Source organism: Solanum verrucosum, unplaced genomic scaffold, assembly GCF_900185275.1.
Source record: "Solanum verrucosum unplaced genomic scaffold, falcon-dt-bn FXZP01000103.1, whole genome shotgun sequence".
NCBI lineage: Eukaryota > Viridiplantae > Streptophyta > Magnoliopsida > Solanales > Solanaceae > Solanum > Solanum verrucosum.
The window spans coordinates 9,817,327-9,832,780 of NW_026020048.1; the positions used below are offsets into that span (position 1 = coordinate 9,817,327).

Genomic DNA, 15,454 nt, shown 5'->3' on the forward strand with positions numbered 1-15,454 from the left:
GAAATATACAACGTATCCACACATATATAATTAAAAATTAAATACGTGTGAACGTTGGCATATTTAATTTCATAATTCATTTTATCGTGCAGATAGTGTTGGAGGACATATGTGCGCGTCCACTTTGCTTAAGTTTGACAGAGAAAAGTCTCAACACCAGCTGCGACGCCTAATTAGAGAAACAAAAAGAATGAACAATTCAATTTTCCGTTTCATTTCATTGTGCCATTATGTGTCTATACACATTTTAATTGTAAACACATCAATCAATATCCGATAAGTGAAGAAACTCAACCAGTAAATACAAGATAAATTTAAAAAAAAATAAAAGATAAGGAGGATCGTGTCATTCTGCTCCCGTGTTATGAAGTGTGTCTGATCTGAAAGTTTGAGTAGACTTTGGAGAATGCAGAAATTATACGTGGATAAGAAGAATCGCGGCAAAAATTGTGCCAATCAACCAATGAAGTGGTTTACTTCTGTTTGAATGAGATTTATTGTTGTCATCTTGTGGTGTTCCTGTAGATGCTACTCGCGCTGGTGGTGGGGGTGACAATACTGGTGCCTCGCATGTGCGTGATGTACCATTTGCCTGCTTATCAAAGAAAATCAATATATCTTTCCAGGGGGGAACTAGACGAGAATAATGCAATGAAGTAAATAATGATAAAGAGAATCCAATTCTGGGGAGTGACAAATGAGGTGTTATGTTCATTTTAGCAGTTAACGTCAAAGCAAGCTAGCAAACCTTGCAATAGGCAATACTGCTACAGTTACAAGCTAATTGGCCGTTTGCTTGATCTACAGCTTCTGGAGCTCCACCACCATCACTTCTCTGCATCAACAAGTAAAATTTATAATGTTCTTATGGTGAAAAGAGATAATTTAAGCAAAAGAACAAAAATGTGGAAACTATACCTGATAGAAATCAACAGCAATAAAATTTGGCCACCTTTTGCCAGCTGCTTCAAAGCAAGTTTTTGTCATAGTAACTAGTGGAGCAGAATTATCCAAACAAGATTCTGTTGTGTTGGGATTCTCAGGAAAATAATTCTGCAGAACCAAAGAGATTCCCGATGTACTCAAAGCAGATGATTCAGAACGACTTCGACAAGAACCAGCTTTCATCCCGCCATTTCCATCTGCAGAACATACAGTAAACATGTCAAGTCATCAATAGTTTGAGCAACCATATCTAATGATACCAAATGTAGGAAAGATGAGCTAGTGAAGTTGCAACTTGCAAATACAAGAAAATTTACACAAGGACCAACTTATGCCATTCAGAAACCAAAAAACGATGTTAATTGGCATAAGGCTCCTAGACTAGTTCTGAAGCATTTGCCTCTTCTAACACTTGAAAATTAAATGCAATTCAACATAACTTGATCTCACAGGAGCTGCTAATTAAATCACAAATGCAAAAATTCTAGATTCACAAAGTATGTCATACAAGGAAAGCAGAAAGAAACATAAGCATCAAATTAGACAAAAATTGTTAACTTACATTGGTTTTCTACAACGTATCTCCACTCATAAGCAATGCCATCAGAAGCCTCCTTTGATGATTTAGAGGTGAAGACTACAAGACGTTGATTCTGCTTGACCATGTCATCCACTGTAGGCCAATCTTCTCCTTTTTTGGGCATACGAGAAATTGGAAACCAGTACTTATTAAGACCAGAATCATTAAAAACCTTGCTCAAGGCCTTTGGGGTTGAGACATAGTCTTCAATGAAGATTGTGACAACCTCTGATGGGTTTTTTTCGAGGAAACCTTGAATTTCTTTCAGTGAATTGCTTGCAGGTTGCTGAAATGATCCAGAAAGTAAGTTGCACCAATCAGCAACAACAAGAACGCTATATGAGTACTGAATCAGGAAATTAAGTATAACTAGGATGTGTTGGGACACTTACAAATGATGTAACATTGTAACACTTTCCACCAAATGAGTGACAAAGCCAGATGTCATTGCTGAACTCATACATATCAAGCATAAGTCCTCGAACGCCATTCTACAGACAATGAAATTTTAATTTCTTTAACAGAGTTTTTACTTTAATAAAATATTAGGACTTAAGAAGCTAATGACTTCTCTGCTTAAGTTAACGTAGTAAATGTCCATGTAGAACTTTCTGACATGGTTGCTACATATTTACCCATAGCATATTTTACTTTTTTTACTGGAGTAGTTCTCTGATTAGTTGAATCACACAGCTTTGAATTTTCCAAAAACAAATTCTTTTAAGGCACGAAAGATCTTTACATAGAAAAAGTAGTGGGGTATAAAGGTAGCAATTTTATCTCATAATTTTGATATATTACTTGAATTATAAATGTAAAAGTAGACTCCACTGAGAACCCAATTAGGACATTAGCATGTGGACAATTTTGATAATTTGGTTAGGTGAAAGCACATGCCTATGTCCTAAGCAAAGTAAAATATGAGTTTTTTGCAATTATATATTACAAATCTAATCTGACTGTTTTCTCTCTCCTACCTAAAAGAGTATCTTTTAGGGATCGTTTGGTGTAACAGATAAAGGAAAATAATTTTGGGACAACTTTTTAGTACTCCTCAATTCTTCCAATAAAAAATAATTTCAACATATTACATTCAGCTGTTCAGCTTTTTTTCTTCACCTCCTTTGCATATTGCATAGAGGAGCAACTTTTTGAACTTCTACATCTATTCAACTCTTTTTTTTTCTTTTTTTTTTACGGATGGACAGTGAAAATTCAGCTAGCCAATCAATTGAACTACTAAAAATGCCTCAAATATTCAATTCATAATTAGAGAAAATAGAGCAAATCACCTTGAGCTGATTAGTAATGGAATCTTCCTGGTTGGTCGGAGCAAGAATATCAGACCCAGTTGCAGATTTTGACCCGGAAATTGCAAAGGAGTTGTGGGTCGTCAGCCACGAATACTTGTTGAATGGCAAACCTTTTACCTTTCAACCACAAAAATAAAAGTAAAAAATTCAATATACCATTAATGAAAAAAGGTTAAATAATTGGATTTGGAGTTATGATATATGAAATTCACCTTGGTGGTAGGAATAGTGGGTTGAATGCGAGTACATCTGGGTCGGGTATTGCCATTAGCAGGACAAGTAGAGCAGACTAATCCTTCGTCACAATTACTGTCGGTACAAGTTTCTCCAATCTGTAATAAATCAAATATCCAAAAGAAATAACAAATTCATGAATGCGATCTAAGTGAGATTTAATTAAGATAATTAATGTGTAAGATCAAAATAATCAATAAATACCTTTAGGCAAGAGTAATGTTGGAATAAGAAAGAAACGGTGATACAGAGAATAAGAAACTTCATAGGTAGACGGATGATCTCCTGCAAAATAGAAAGAAAATAAATACAAGGATTTTTCTGTAACTGCAAAATAGAAAGAAAATAAATACAAGGATTTTTCAATAATGAGAATTTGAGATAATTAAGAGTAATTGGCAGCAAGAAATTTAGATTAAGAGATTGCATGCCTTCATCATGTAGGCTCTGAGGTTCTTCTCTCTCTCCAAAAATCCCCTAAATCAGTTTTTATAAATTAAGTTTCTGTCTAACTGTCCCCCTTTTTAGGATAAATAAAAAAACATGTTAGTTTTACTTTTAATAGGAAACAGATAGCTGCCCGAACCTTTTAGACTGTTTGCATGGGTTTATATTTGATGTTGGATTTGATTTGTTTTTATATTTTTAATTTGAAAATGAGGATTTAAAAGTATTGTTTTTTTTAACTTAAATAATATAAAATATTTAAAATTATTTTAAACTTAAAACAGGTTAATTCTCCTAGGGGAAATTCTGCTTAATTGGAGTGTTTTTCTTTTTATCTCTTAAGCTTATAATCTTTTTCTTATCTCCCGTACTGCCGTACACACCTTTTTATAATTAAGTTGTAGTATGTTTCAACGGATGCAAATAATTTGATTAAAAATCGGTTCAAACAACTTATTTCACAATAAATATTTATAGTAATAAAATTAATAAGTAATAAAAATAGTACTAGTAAATATTCTGTTATAGTATGCTATGGTTATCGAATAGGACTAAAAACTTACTTGAGTATTGTCCAAATTATTAATTTGATAAATTCGGAACGAGCTACTCCAACTACTATTGATGATGTATTCATCTAGAATGTCCTTGGTCAATGAAGATTTTTCTGAATCTCCTGACAAAATTTTTGACCTCTGCAATGCCTTAGTTTTGCACCTGGAGAACTTTCTCTGATTTTAAGATCTGGTTAATATTATCAACTACTTTAAATTCAACACCATCTTCAAGGCAATTTTGTTTAGTACTGTCGTCACTTTTTCAAAATATCAAAAGATGTTCCATCATGTATCAGGCTTCTGTGAAAAGAACAGATCCGCATATAAATGGTTTCCTACTCTCATGCATCAATTTTGCACTGTCATCAAGTTCAACTGACTCACTAAATGAGGTATCGTCTGTTGATTTGCCAGCTACAATTGTTTGAGACTCATCCTCCCATCCTGAACCTAACAGATTTTCTGATTTATATTTGGAGCTAGCTGAAGCATTGATTTTGCTATCCAGGAATTTGTTATCAAGGAAATCATCCTAGGTAAAACATTAGATGAAAGGGGTTGCACAGAGCTTCTGGATCTCCAGTTTACACCGGCTGTGCAATGAGCAAGAGATCCATAATTTGACCGACTTGAACTTTCAATCTGACAGAGGAATCTGGACCCAGGATCATGCTTTTCAGAAGCACTTCCCCACAGAATATCAGAAGAAGATTGAATATCTCTCTGACAGAGCATTCTCCAGTCAGTTTCTTTGGCAGCAGGGAAGGAAGTTCAAGTGTAGCTTTGCAACTCTGAGCTCTGCACCTGCCTTTACTGATTTCAGAATATCTGGAAGGAGGAGCAGGGAATGGGACAGCATTAGATGAGGAGGATACTTCAACAGTTATATTCTTATCTAGGTTTTCCAAATCCAAGTAGCTTAAGAGAAAAGAAAGTGATAAAACTACACGATGGCGTAACACTGAAATGATTTCGACCATCTGATGCATAAGTAACTCTTTCTTCCACCAACCAACCTTCCACAATTTGTCCCCTTTTAGGGAAGCAGGTGGTGGCTGCAGCCAACAGGAAAGGGAATGTGAAGTGGACAAAGCCACATGTACAAATAACATCAAATACTATGAATGCTAAGTGATGTTGCATAAAAAAGTTGATAGAGCGATTGCTCTCACCGGTACTTACAGTCCAGAGATTCGTGACAGTATCCTCAATAAAGAGAAGGACGGGGTGCCAATCCTACAAGTAACATTAAGAACCATTTAGTTACCACAAGAGATTCCTGTAAAACAACATCAAAGTAGCTTTATGAGATTAACACAATCAGTATCAATGGTGCCAACAAAGGGAGTAAAATTCTACACATCATTTCAGGCAATTTGATTGCACATCTAACATGGAACAAAAATGAACAACTGGCATGCTCTGATAGACAAACAAACAAGAACCACACCTCACATCTTCCTACAAGTAACATTAAGAACCATTTAGTTACCACAAGAGATTCCTGTAAAACAACATCAAAGTAGCTTTATGAGATTAACACAATCAGTATCAATGGTGCCAACAAAGGGAGTAAAATGCTACACATCATTTCAGGCAATTTGATTGCACATCTAACATGGAACAAAAATGAACAAGTGACATGCTCTAATAGACAAACAAACAAGAACCAAACCTAAACTAACTCAATTTAATAAAATAAATCCAAAGCCTAACAAGTGACATGCTCTAATAGACAAACAAACAAGAACCACACCTAAACTAACTCAATTCAATAAAATAAATCCAAAGCCTCACATTCATTTCCCAACCCAAAACAAAGTAAGTCATAAATCCCAACAAAAAATTCACCTTAAATTCCACAGAGGTCTTTGAAGGCTCCAAAGTCGAATTATATAAAGATCTAGGACAGTTTAAGTTAAACAGAAACAGTGGATATATCTGAGATCTACTTCGCTTCTCAATGTCACAAGCACTGTGAAAACTCATAGCTATGTTATTAAGTAATTTATGTATTGGTCCTTTGGAAACAAATCTTGAATTGATATCTGCATTACGAAGGTAAAGGAAAACAAAAACACCATTAAAACAAGCATCTGGTATAGAAAATGTTAACCAAAGATTAGTTTTTCGTTTTTCTTTTGGCCAGGAAAATATACTGAAATAAGTGGATACAAAAATATTGAAGGACCTGCAAATTAAATAATGGTTGTTAGGGAAACAGATGGTAGAAAAGATAACTTATCACATCTCTTATCCATCAATTTGGGACTTTATACGTTCATTGCGTAAAAATCAGGACCTGAAACGTATCCTGAGAGCTTGAATGAACCATCACTTGCATTCAATCTGTTAAGGGAGCTCATATGAATCCCAAACCCACTGGACAATTGTGGCAACGGAGAAGGAGAAGCATTTGTGCAAACCAGGTCATCCTCACTACATGCAATGAACAATATCTAAGAAACCAGAAAGAAAATATCCGTAAGTTAGCTAGTGTAACAAAGACGGACCAGACTCACTGGACAATAATGGCAACGGAGAAGGAGAGGCACATGTGCAAAGCAGGTCATCCTCACTGAATGCAATGAACAAAATCTAAGAAACTAGACAGAAAATATATTTAAGTTAGCTAGTGTAACGAAGACGGATCAGACCTTTCAATATCAGCAATTTTGAAAGAGACACTGGGATGCACAAGGGTGATTCTTGGCAGAGACTCTTTCAGAGAATGCAAGACCTTCTTTCGGCTTCCAGATTATTTATGCAAACCAAAAGATCAATCAGGTCAGAGTACAACTTTAGAAATAAAGTATGTAAATCAGTATTTTTCATTTGTTTGAATTATGAGAAAACTAAAAGTACTTGGAGTGCATTTGCTTACTTTGAACTGGTTCGTTGTAAAATACATCACGAACAATGACTGCAAAGAGAAAAATCCTAAGAAAAACTCCTTATTAGCAAACAACAGTCAACTCATGCATCATGCATCATGCATCAGATAGGCTTATACGGAATTGCATGTATAAGCCTATATCATCATTTGTTGATAGTGATGAAGATAGTAGGCATAATACATATATTGACCCCTAAACTTGGCTTCAAATTTTAACTTTGACCTCCAACTTTCATAATGCACAAATAGGCACTTTAACTATCCTATCTTTAAATAAATAAACACGCGATTTTTGGAGCCAAAAGCGTGAAATGCAAGCGCTGCCACGTGTATTAGTGACCCACTCAATGGCTGCCAACTATTCAATGCATGTGGGCCCGTTTTCCTGTCTATTTGACACCTTTTCAATTTGCCATGCATTTATTTTAATGGATATGGACCCCACCTCACTAATTCCATTCCCTTCTCTTTATTTTTGCCTCACAACTTCTTCCTTCACTTTCATTTTGTGGTAAATTAATATTTGAAAATGTCAATTATTCAATTTATAATTTATTTGTCTTATTTCTTTTTTTTAATTTATGTGTATTCAAAGATTACATTTAAGATACTATAAATTATTAGACTTAATATTTAAAATTTTTTATTACAAATTTGAAAATTACGTAATATACACTATTAATTACAATAATTACTAATTTAAAATATTTTTTCAATCTAATAAGAGCCTACAAACACACTATACGTTATATTTAAAAGTACTAATAAATCATAATTAAAATATATTTTTTTTAGAAAATTTTTTGTTGACTCTTGAAATTCTATCGGTGACACATGAATTTGAATAGATGGAACAATATATATTATTGAAAGTTAACAATACTATAAGTTATTCGAAAATGATGTTAATGATTTTTATAAATTATAACAAATTAGCAACTAAAATATTTTTGAAAAAACATACAAAAAATTAGTTGATGAATCAGCCACCACACCGTGGACATGTATGCTTTTTTGTGATTAAAATTGAGTTTAAGGGTTATTTTGGTCATTTAAGGATTTTTCTTTAAACTTCAAGCTTTATTAATAGTGATGTATTCATCTTAGAGTTAACATGAACATTTACTACCATATAAATATATAAAATTTATTCAAATTTAAAATTTAAAACTATTTATTTAACGTCAATTAAAAATTAACTTTTAAATTAATTATTAGCACGGGCTCTTCATCACTAGTATATAATATAATAAGCGGGAATAGAGAGGACGTTGGGGTCGACACGTGTTCCTTTTTCCTTCTGGACAAAAAAAGACTATACAGGCAGGAGGTCAACCTGTAAAAAAAAAAGGGGGACCCATATTTTACTATTGAAGGATGCGTGTTTCTTTTAAATTTCTTTTACCATACTAAATAATTGTATAAAATATTATAAATCACGATAATTAATTACTTAAATATTTAAAAGATATAAAAATATATAAAAGATCTGATTGACTCTTCAAATTTTACCGGTGACGCATAAATTCGGACAAATGAAATAATATATATTATTTGAAAATTTCTTAGAAAGTACTATAAATTACAGTAATTAACAGCTAGAAATATTTCAAGGACAAAAAAAATTGATTGAATGTCAAAAAAAAAAATTTAGTACTACACGTGTTCCTTTTTCCTTCTTGCCAAAAAAAAAACTTCATTATAATTTTTTTTTCGTAATAACAAATTTTTTTATTAAATGTCACTTGCATTTTGCAGTAAACAACAAATAATGCAAAAAAGAGGGGAAAATTGTTGAAAAAAATATAAAAAGGGTTTAATTGTCATTTCAATGCTTTTTTTACTGTTGACCCCCTGAATTTTTACATTTGACGCGCCTAATTTGAGTGTATTTCACGCATTTTGCCAGGTAGGATCCGAGTGTTTTTTTGTTTAAGTTTTGGATAGTTAAAGTGCCTATTTGAGCATTATGAAAGTTGGAGGTCAAAGTTAAAATTTGAAGCCAAGTTTAGGGGTCAATATATGTATTATGCCAAGATAGTATGTTTGAAAAAAGAAACTATAGATTATACTTGTTTATGCACACAGAAACCAAGAATGGCCATAATGGGACTATGCAAGAACAAAATAGACCTGATCAATTATAGCAGGTGTTGTGCTTGCCACAATCGGAATAAACTTCTTATCAACTTGTTGGAGAACTTTGGCACCCTTAAGGAAGTTTTTATCAATGGTATCAGGAACCAATGAATCACCGATAAAATGCAACACGCCAGAAGTGACACTGAGTATAGTATCCTGATTCTTAAGATTCTCTGTTCCAGTACCGCTCTGCATCTCATATTGGGAAAGATAGAAGTCCATCATCTTAACAAAATAGAGAAGAAGTCGCAAAAACATCCGAGATATAGCTAAAGTACTCAACTGTAATCTCTAGGGAAGTCCCACCATTTTATCCCAGAATCTAAGAAACTTCGAGTTTTTGTTGGTGCAAATTCTGAAAAATTGATAAAAAAGGTCAGGCAAGAAATTTTTATTACAAGATCAAAACATAAGCAAGATGGGATTTGAAAGAGACATTGTAATTTCTAATGCTTTCATGATTAATAAGAATGCAGTCTAAGACAATCTTGAAAAATAGGTGAAAGAAGTGAAGTTAATTAACTGAAACATGCACTAGGAAAATTCAGCTCTTATTCAGGTCAGGAACAAATGGCAGGAATGGTTTCCCTTCTTTTGACTGCCCATCGCGTGTACCTGTGCATTCCCCCCTTGAGCTTCTAATTTGCTATTCCAGATGTTAACAAGTTTCCTTTTCACATTTGGCATGAAGAAAGAAGCATCTGTCGTGTGAGTTATTGACATAATTAGTTGAGATAATATCAGAAAGAGACCTAACGCTCCCAAGAAATTTGATAACATAACCTTTCAACAGAGAATACACCGTCACCACAACTTGGGGTGGAAGATTGAACACATTGATGGGATGGCGGCTGTGAAAGCTCCTAGAAGATAGCTTCTTGAGAATGATGCAGTCTCCTTACTGCTCTAGGTTATGCACCATGTAAAGGAACATTAATTAGTAGCACATGTTTTCTGTCAGCATTGATTATTAACACAAACAAGCACTCAAGGACAAATTACCTGGCATGAATGGCACATCATGAGCTGTCTTAATTTTAATCATCATCCGGCATGGCACATCATGAGTGTTGTGTTGTGTTGTGTTTGACACAATCGAAATTAACTTCTTATCAACCTATTGGAGAACTTTGACACCCCCCAGGCAGTTTTTATCAGTGGAATCAGGAACCAGTGAATCACCAAAAAAATGCAAGACGCAAAAGTTACATTGAGTATAGTAATCCTGATTCTTCAAATACTATGTTCAGTACCGCTCTGCAACTCATATTGGAAAAGAAAAAATTCCATCATCTTAACAAAATAGAGAAGAAGTCGCAAAAATATCTGAGATATAGCTAAGGTACTCACTGTAATCTCTGGACGGCAGTCCCTCCATTTTGTCCCATAATCGAAGAAACTTTGAGATTTTGTTGGTGCAAATTCTGAAAATTTGAATGAAAAATGTCAGGCATGACAATTCTATTACAAGATCAGAACATAAGCAACATGCAACTATATAGCCTACGAGACTTAGAAAGAGACAATTTGATCTCTAATACTTCCATGATTAATTAGAATGCAGTCCGAGACAATCTTGAAAAGTGGGTGAAAGAAATGAAACTAATTAACTGAAACATGCACTAGAACACTTCAGCTCTTATTCAGGTCAGTAACAAATGACAGGAATGGTTTTACCTTCTTTTGACTCCCCATCGCATGTACATCTTTTGACTCCCCATCTCCCTAAAAAAGTTCAAACAAATTCTTGAACATCCTTAACATCCGCTGAGAGAATGACAACACAATTCTTTTGAATTTCGTTAATATTTGCAACGTCATATTCTTGAAAACTACAATTTCATATTCTTGAAAACTACAATTTCTTTGATTTCCTTAAAATATGCCGACAAGTTCTTGAATTCCCTTAAAAATTATTCATGCAAGAATTCTGTAAAATATGCATATAAGAATATCAATGTCACTTCAAAAAGCCAACAATTCTTGAATTTTTCTAAAAAAAGCATGCAAGAATTTTCCTTCTCTTTTAGTGGATGGAAGAATGCCAAAATAATGGGAAGACCAGTACCATTACTTGAGCAGATAAGAACCGCGGGAAAATTAGTTTAGGGTTTCTTTTTTTAATACCAACTTCTTGATTTTTTTCTTAAAAAAAGAAGGCTAGAATGCATACAAGAATTCCATTCGAGTACTCTAGTAGATAATGGAAAGAATACCAATAGATTGATCGCCGGAAAAAATCGATTTAGGGGTTTCGATCGACATCGTCATCGGAGAGCTAAAGAGGGTTTTGATCGACATCGTCATCGGAGAGTTAAAAAGGGTTTTGATCGACATCGGAGAGTTGAGAGCCGAACTGCCGGAGAGTGTAAATGACGGTGGTTTGTTCTAAATGAGCAGGCGGGGTTCTTTTATAGTTAAAACACGCAGAAAAAGAAGAAGAAGAAAACTTAATACACGCGGAAAAAAATATAGTTAGGCTCTAATTTTTTAAATTCCAAAAAAATAAAAAATAATTAAAATGAATTAGGCTCTTAAAAAAGACAAAATTGAAGCATCATTAATGACTTTTTTAAAAATTCTTTTGTTGTTATTGATAAACTATTATTATAGTTATAAATTAAATATAAATTATAGTTACAACTTAAATAAAAATAAACTAAGGTAAATTATGCAAATATCAGCCCAACCATATTTATTTCCAATAAAATGGCATCTGCCTTTTCTTTTTCTTGTGCGTTCTTCCTCCTCCTCCCTCTTTTGTGCCTTTTTTTTTTAATTCGAATTTGAGATGATTTGAGTTGATCGAAATTAAATAGTTAGTGTATATTTCATATATAATCCATATTACTTCATGTATAGCTAAATTATTATTAATTTTTAGAGTATATCATAATGTATAGTTAGTGTATAACTATGTGAAGATAAGTTATAATGTATAGTCTATCATTTATATGACATTTGACAAACTATAATATATAGTTTCTATTTTTATATGACATTTGACAAACTATTTTATTTATGATTTGAGTTTTTTAGTTTATTTGTTTAAAAAATTATTATTATTGTATGAAAATTATTACATCTTATCATTTATCCTTATTAACATAAGCATAAATTAATTACTGTAAAAGTATATACCAGGATCTGTAACATATGGTGACAGTGAGCCACTCAATAGGAGCAAAGTACACAAATAGTTAATTGTGAAGAAGAAGAGGTTCAAAATTTTCGTTGTTTTAAAATGTGAGGAAATCCCTCTATTTATAGACAACAAATGGTAGTGTGGAAAAATGTTTATTGTACCTTATAAAAAATGTTACAACTACTTGAGAAAATTGCAACCCTTCGGAAAGGTCACAACCTTTCATAAAAGTCATAACTTCTCATAAAAGTCGCAACTCTTTCATAAAAGTTATAATTTTTCATAAAAGTCGCAACTCTTCATTAAAGTCACAACTTTTCATAAAAATCGCAACTCTTCATTAAATTCACAATTTTTCATAAAAGTCACAACTTTTCATAAATGGGGAAGGCAAATTTTGGAAATAAATAAATTAAAATGGGAATTCTGGTTTGTGGTGGCGCCACGTATGCGGGCCTAAGTTTTTTTTTTTTATATATATATATATATGATTTATAATAGAATCTCTATAAATTAATATTATTGCAACCATTAATTATTATTGTTTTATAAAGATATTATTTAATTTATTAATTAGGAGAGTGTTTTCGAGATTCAATAAAGTTTCCAGGAATTTAAATGAACCTATTTGTAAAAAAGATATTCATGAATTCTAGCTCATGATTAATGATCTCGACTACCGTAGTAAAATGAATGTTAATATTCGTTGGATTACTCAATTAAAACTAAAATGATACATATTAAGAGGCGAAAGCTTAGAAGAAATTATGGATACCATCAAAGAAAATAATATTGCTGGTGTGATTAAAGACAATATTTAAAAACATTTCAAACCAGTTACGCGTAAGAAATCACTTATTGCATTTAGAACTCTTCATAATTTTTTGGTGAGAAGACAACATCAGATTTTTTGGTTGTAATAAGAAAGGTTAGAGATAACTCCAACTATATTTCAATTTTAACAAAAAAAACACTAGAATCATATTTCACTTAATTATCTTAGATATTTTTGTAATTTTAAAAAATTGTTAATTTATAATCATATTATATTATAAGTGGGAAGCTCCAAGATGTAAAGTTGAATTACCATTTTATCCCTATACTAAATAAAAATGTTATATTCATATTTTTTGATTATTTTATTTTTAAAAAATATTGATCAGTAAACATTTTTACTATTAATGAATTGAGAATATTTGAATAGTTATGAAAATTAAATAATCTAAACGTTAAAGAAAATGGAGAGACAAACGTTAGTTAATGAGAGCAATTAGGTAGAGATTTAAGTTGCACATTAACCAAAATATAGTAGCATTTCCTTTACATAGGTAGAATCTTAAAAGTTGTAGACTTCAATACATTGAATCCTATAGTTAATATATGTTATTTTCAATGATAAATACGTGAAAAGAAGCTAAAGAGACTAATTAATCATTTAAAGTGAAAGTATTATATAAAGCCAAGAATAGTTTTCATTTCCCTCAAGTCCCCCTCTCCATTTCTCTGAGCAGTTTTTGCTCAATCAATGTCAAAGTCAATGGCTATTAAAATACGCTATGAACGTTGTTGGATTTGTCCAAGAATTTCAGCTATGGATGTTGTTGGATTCGTCAAAGAAATTTCTTAGTGTAGAGGAGCATTAGTTTTTTCATTTGAAGAATATACTCATGGCACTTATTATTTAATTTACTTACTAGAACTTAATATGTGCAGCACAACATTAATTTGTGGTAAAAAATCTCTATATATTACTGGTTTTACACATTTTATTAACGTAGCACATAATGTTTCACTTTCTCATTTAAATATTGTAGTTGTACTTTAGTTAGTTATTTTACTTTATATGATTATGTGGTTAGATTGATATACCTTTCATTTACTTTTTATCGGAAAGGAGATATCTCGTAGAAGTTTGATTAATTAGTAATGTTGGTAATTGGTGATATTCCTATCAAATGAATGATGATTGGCGGAGCCTCTTTATAATTTTTTTTTAGTAAACAAAAAAATAAAGGAAAACTAGAGTATTAAATGATCTACCTTCAAGATATATATTTTATAAAGATAAATCGTCTTCCTAATTATAGTTGACTGAATTTAAAAATTAAGTTACAAAGAATAATATGCTTTGTACATCATGATTTCTATTTTATTTTTTTTGTTAAAGTAGATATCTATAATTTTATGATGATTGCTAATTTTGAGAAAAACAAAATGCTTATTTGTTTACCACATAAATTGCTCTATGCAGTACAAAACATCTACAAAGTAGAGCAAGAAAAAAAATGGTATTTGCAAATAGTTTTTGGATTTTGGATCTTAGAATCAAAACACCATATAGGATACTTGTCAATTTTAAGAACATGTAATTTGTATTTTCTATTTTATAACACATAATATAACTTTAAAATATTGTTTATATACGGTCTTCACAAAAATATTTTTATTTATATGGCCACACGCGCATCGCGCGTGTCCAAAAACTAGTATTAATAAAAGTATGAGACCATACATTTATATAGAGTCCTCGAAAAATATATTATCTTATCAAAATCAGTGATTTTTCGAGTGACCCAAATCAAGATTGGTGAAAATATATTATCTTAATTTTTTTAAATATTAATTTAGAGAGATTCTACTGTAATTTGAATTTACAAATAATTGAATGATAAAAAGATACTCCATCAAATTAAAGAAAAAAATAGGGAGCAAAAAAAACAGGTGTTTTTTTAGTCCTACATACGAGAAAGACTTTATTAAATTAGAGAAAATTTAGAAAATCCATTAGCTTAAACCGTAAGCAACACGCTTGCGGTTTGAAGTGTGCGTAGAGATTATGCAACTAACCTCTTCTTCTCTATATTTATACCACCATTCACAATCAGAAGGGTCTTCTTCTTCTTCTTCTTCTTGCTTTGTCTGTCTCATGTCGATATTTTTGGGAAACACCGCTTCAAGTAAGTAAAACTTCATTCTTTATGCTTTTATGCATTGTGTTCTGTTTTTTATAGTTTTTTTTAAGTATATTTTCTTGATTACTACATAAGCATATGAATCAGTGTAGTTGAAATCAAGTTCAACAATCGATATAACTGGGATCCAAGAAAAGAGGCAACACAATAGTATAAGAAAAGAAAAAAAAGATTAATTCTTTGATAACAAGAATGTGTTTTCATATATTAACGACACAGTTTT

General features: G+C 31.9%; 2 protein-coding genes across 3 annotated transcripts; both read right to left on the reverse strand.

The window, feature by feature from the left end:
- Positions 1–191: 191 nt before the first annotated feature.
- On the reverse strand, positions 192–3,579 carry LOC125822524 (PI-PLC X domain-containing protein At5g67130-like). Of its 2 annotated transcripts, XM_049501928.1 has the most exons (10): positions 3,504–3,579; positions 3,277–3,357; positions 3,051–3,170; positions 2,818–2,955; positions 1,918–2,016; positions 1,508–1,811; positions 1,076–1,142; positions 919–964; positions 749–835; positions 192–592 (listed from the first exon to the last, which is right to left on the reverse strand). In XM_049501928.1, the coding sequence occupies exons 1-10, from the start codon at positions 3,510–3,512 to the stop codon at positions 416–418; spliced, it is 1,128 nt and encodes a 375-aa protein (XP_049357885.1). In that variant the 5' UTR covers positions 3,513–3,579; the 3' UTR covers positions 192–415. The 2 variants fall into 2 exon arrangements, with proteins under 2 accessions (XP_049357885.1, XP_049357884.1); XM_049501927.1 differs by having other exon boundaries at positions 919–1,142.
- Positions 3,580–6,742: 3,163 nt separating this feature from the next.
- Positions 6,743–9,549, reverse strand: LOC125822070 (uncharacterized). Its single transcript, XM_049501440.1, has 3 exons — positions 9,106–9,549; positions 6,961–6,999; positions 6,743–6,826 (listed from the first exon to the last, which is right to left on the reverse strand). Exons 1-3 carry the CDS (start codon positions 9,370–9,372, stop codon positions 6,743–6,745), a joined length of 390 nt encoding a protein of 129 aa, XP_049357397.1. The 5' UTR covers positions 9,373–9,549.
- Positions 9,550–15,454: the final 5,905 nt, after the last annotated feature.

What these genes read in the sequence shown, in the direction of transcription:
- LOC125822524 (XM_049501927.1), bottom strand. An exon ending in AACATTACTCTTGCCTAAAG is followed by an intron (nt 3,171 to 3,276) that starts GTATTTATTGAT and finishes GATTTATTACAG; the next exon opens with ATTGGAGAAACTTGTACCGA. An exon ending in ATACGTTGTAGAAAACCAAT is followed by an intron (nt 1,143 to 1,507) that starts GTAAGTTAACAA and finishes TATGTTCTGCAG; the next exon opens with ATGGAAATGGCGGGATGAAA.
- LOC125822070 (XM_049501440.1), bottom strand. Translation starts at nt 9,372, where the DNA reads ATGTTTTTGCGACTTCTTCTCTATTTTGTTAAGATGATGGACTTCTAT. An exon ending in CACCTGCTATAATTGATCAG is followed by an intron (nt 7,000 to 9,105) that starts GTCTATTTTGTT and finishes TTCTCTTTGCAG; the next exon opens with TCATTGTTCGTGATGTATTT. An exon ending in TTACAACGAACCAGTTCAAA is followed by an intron (nt 6,827 to 6,960) that starts GTAAGCAAATGC and finishes ATAATCTGGAAG; the next exon opens with CCGAAAGAAGGTCTTGCATT.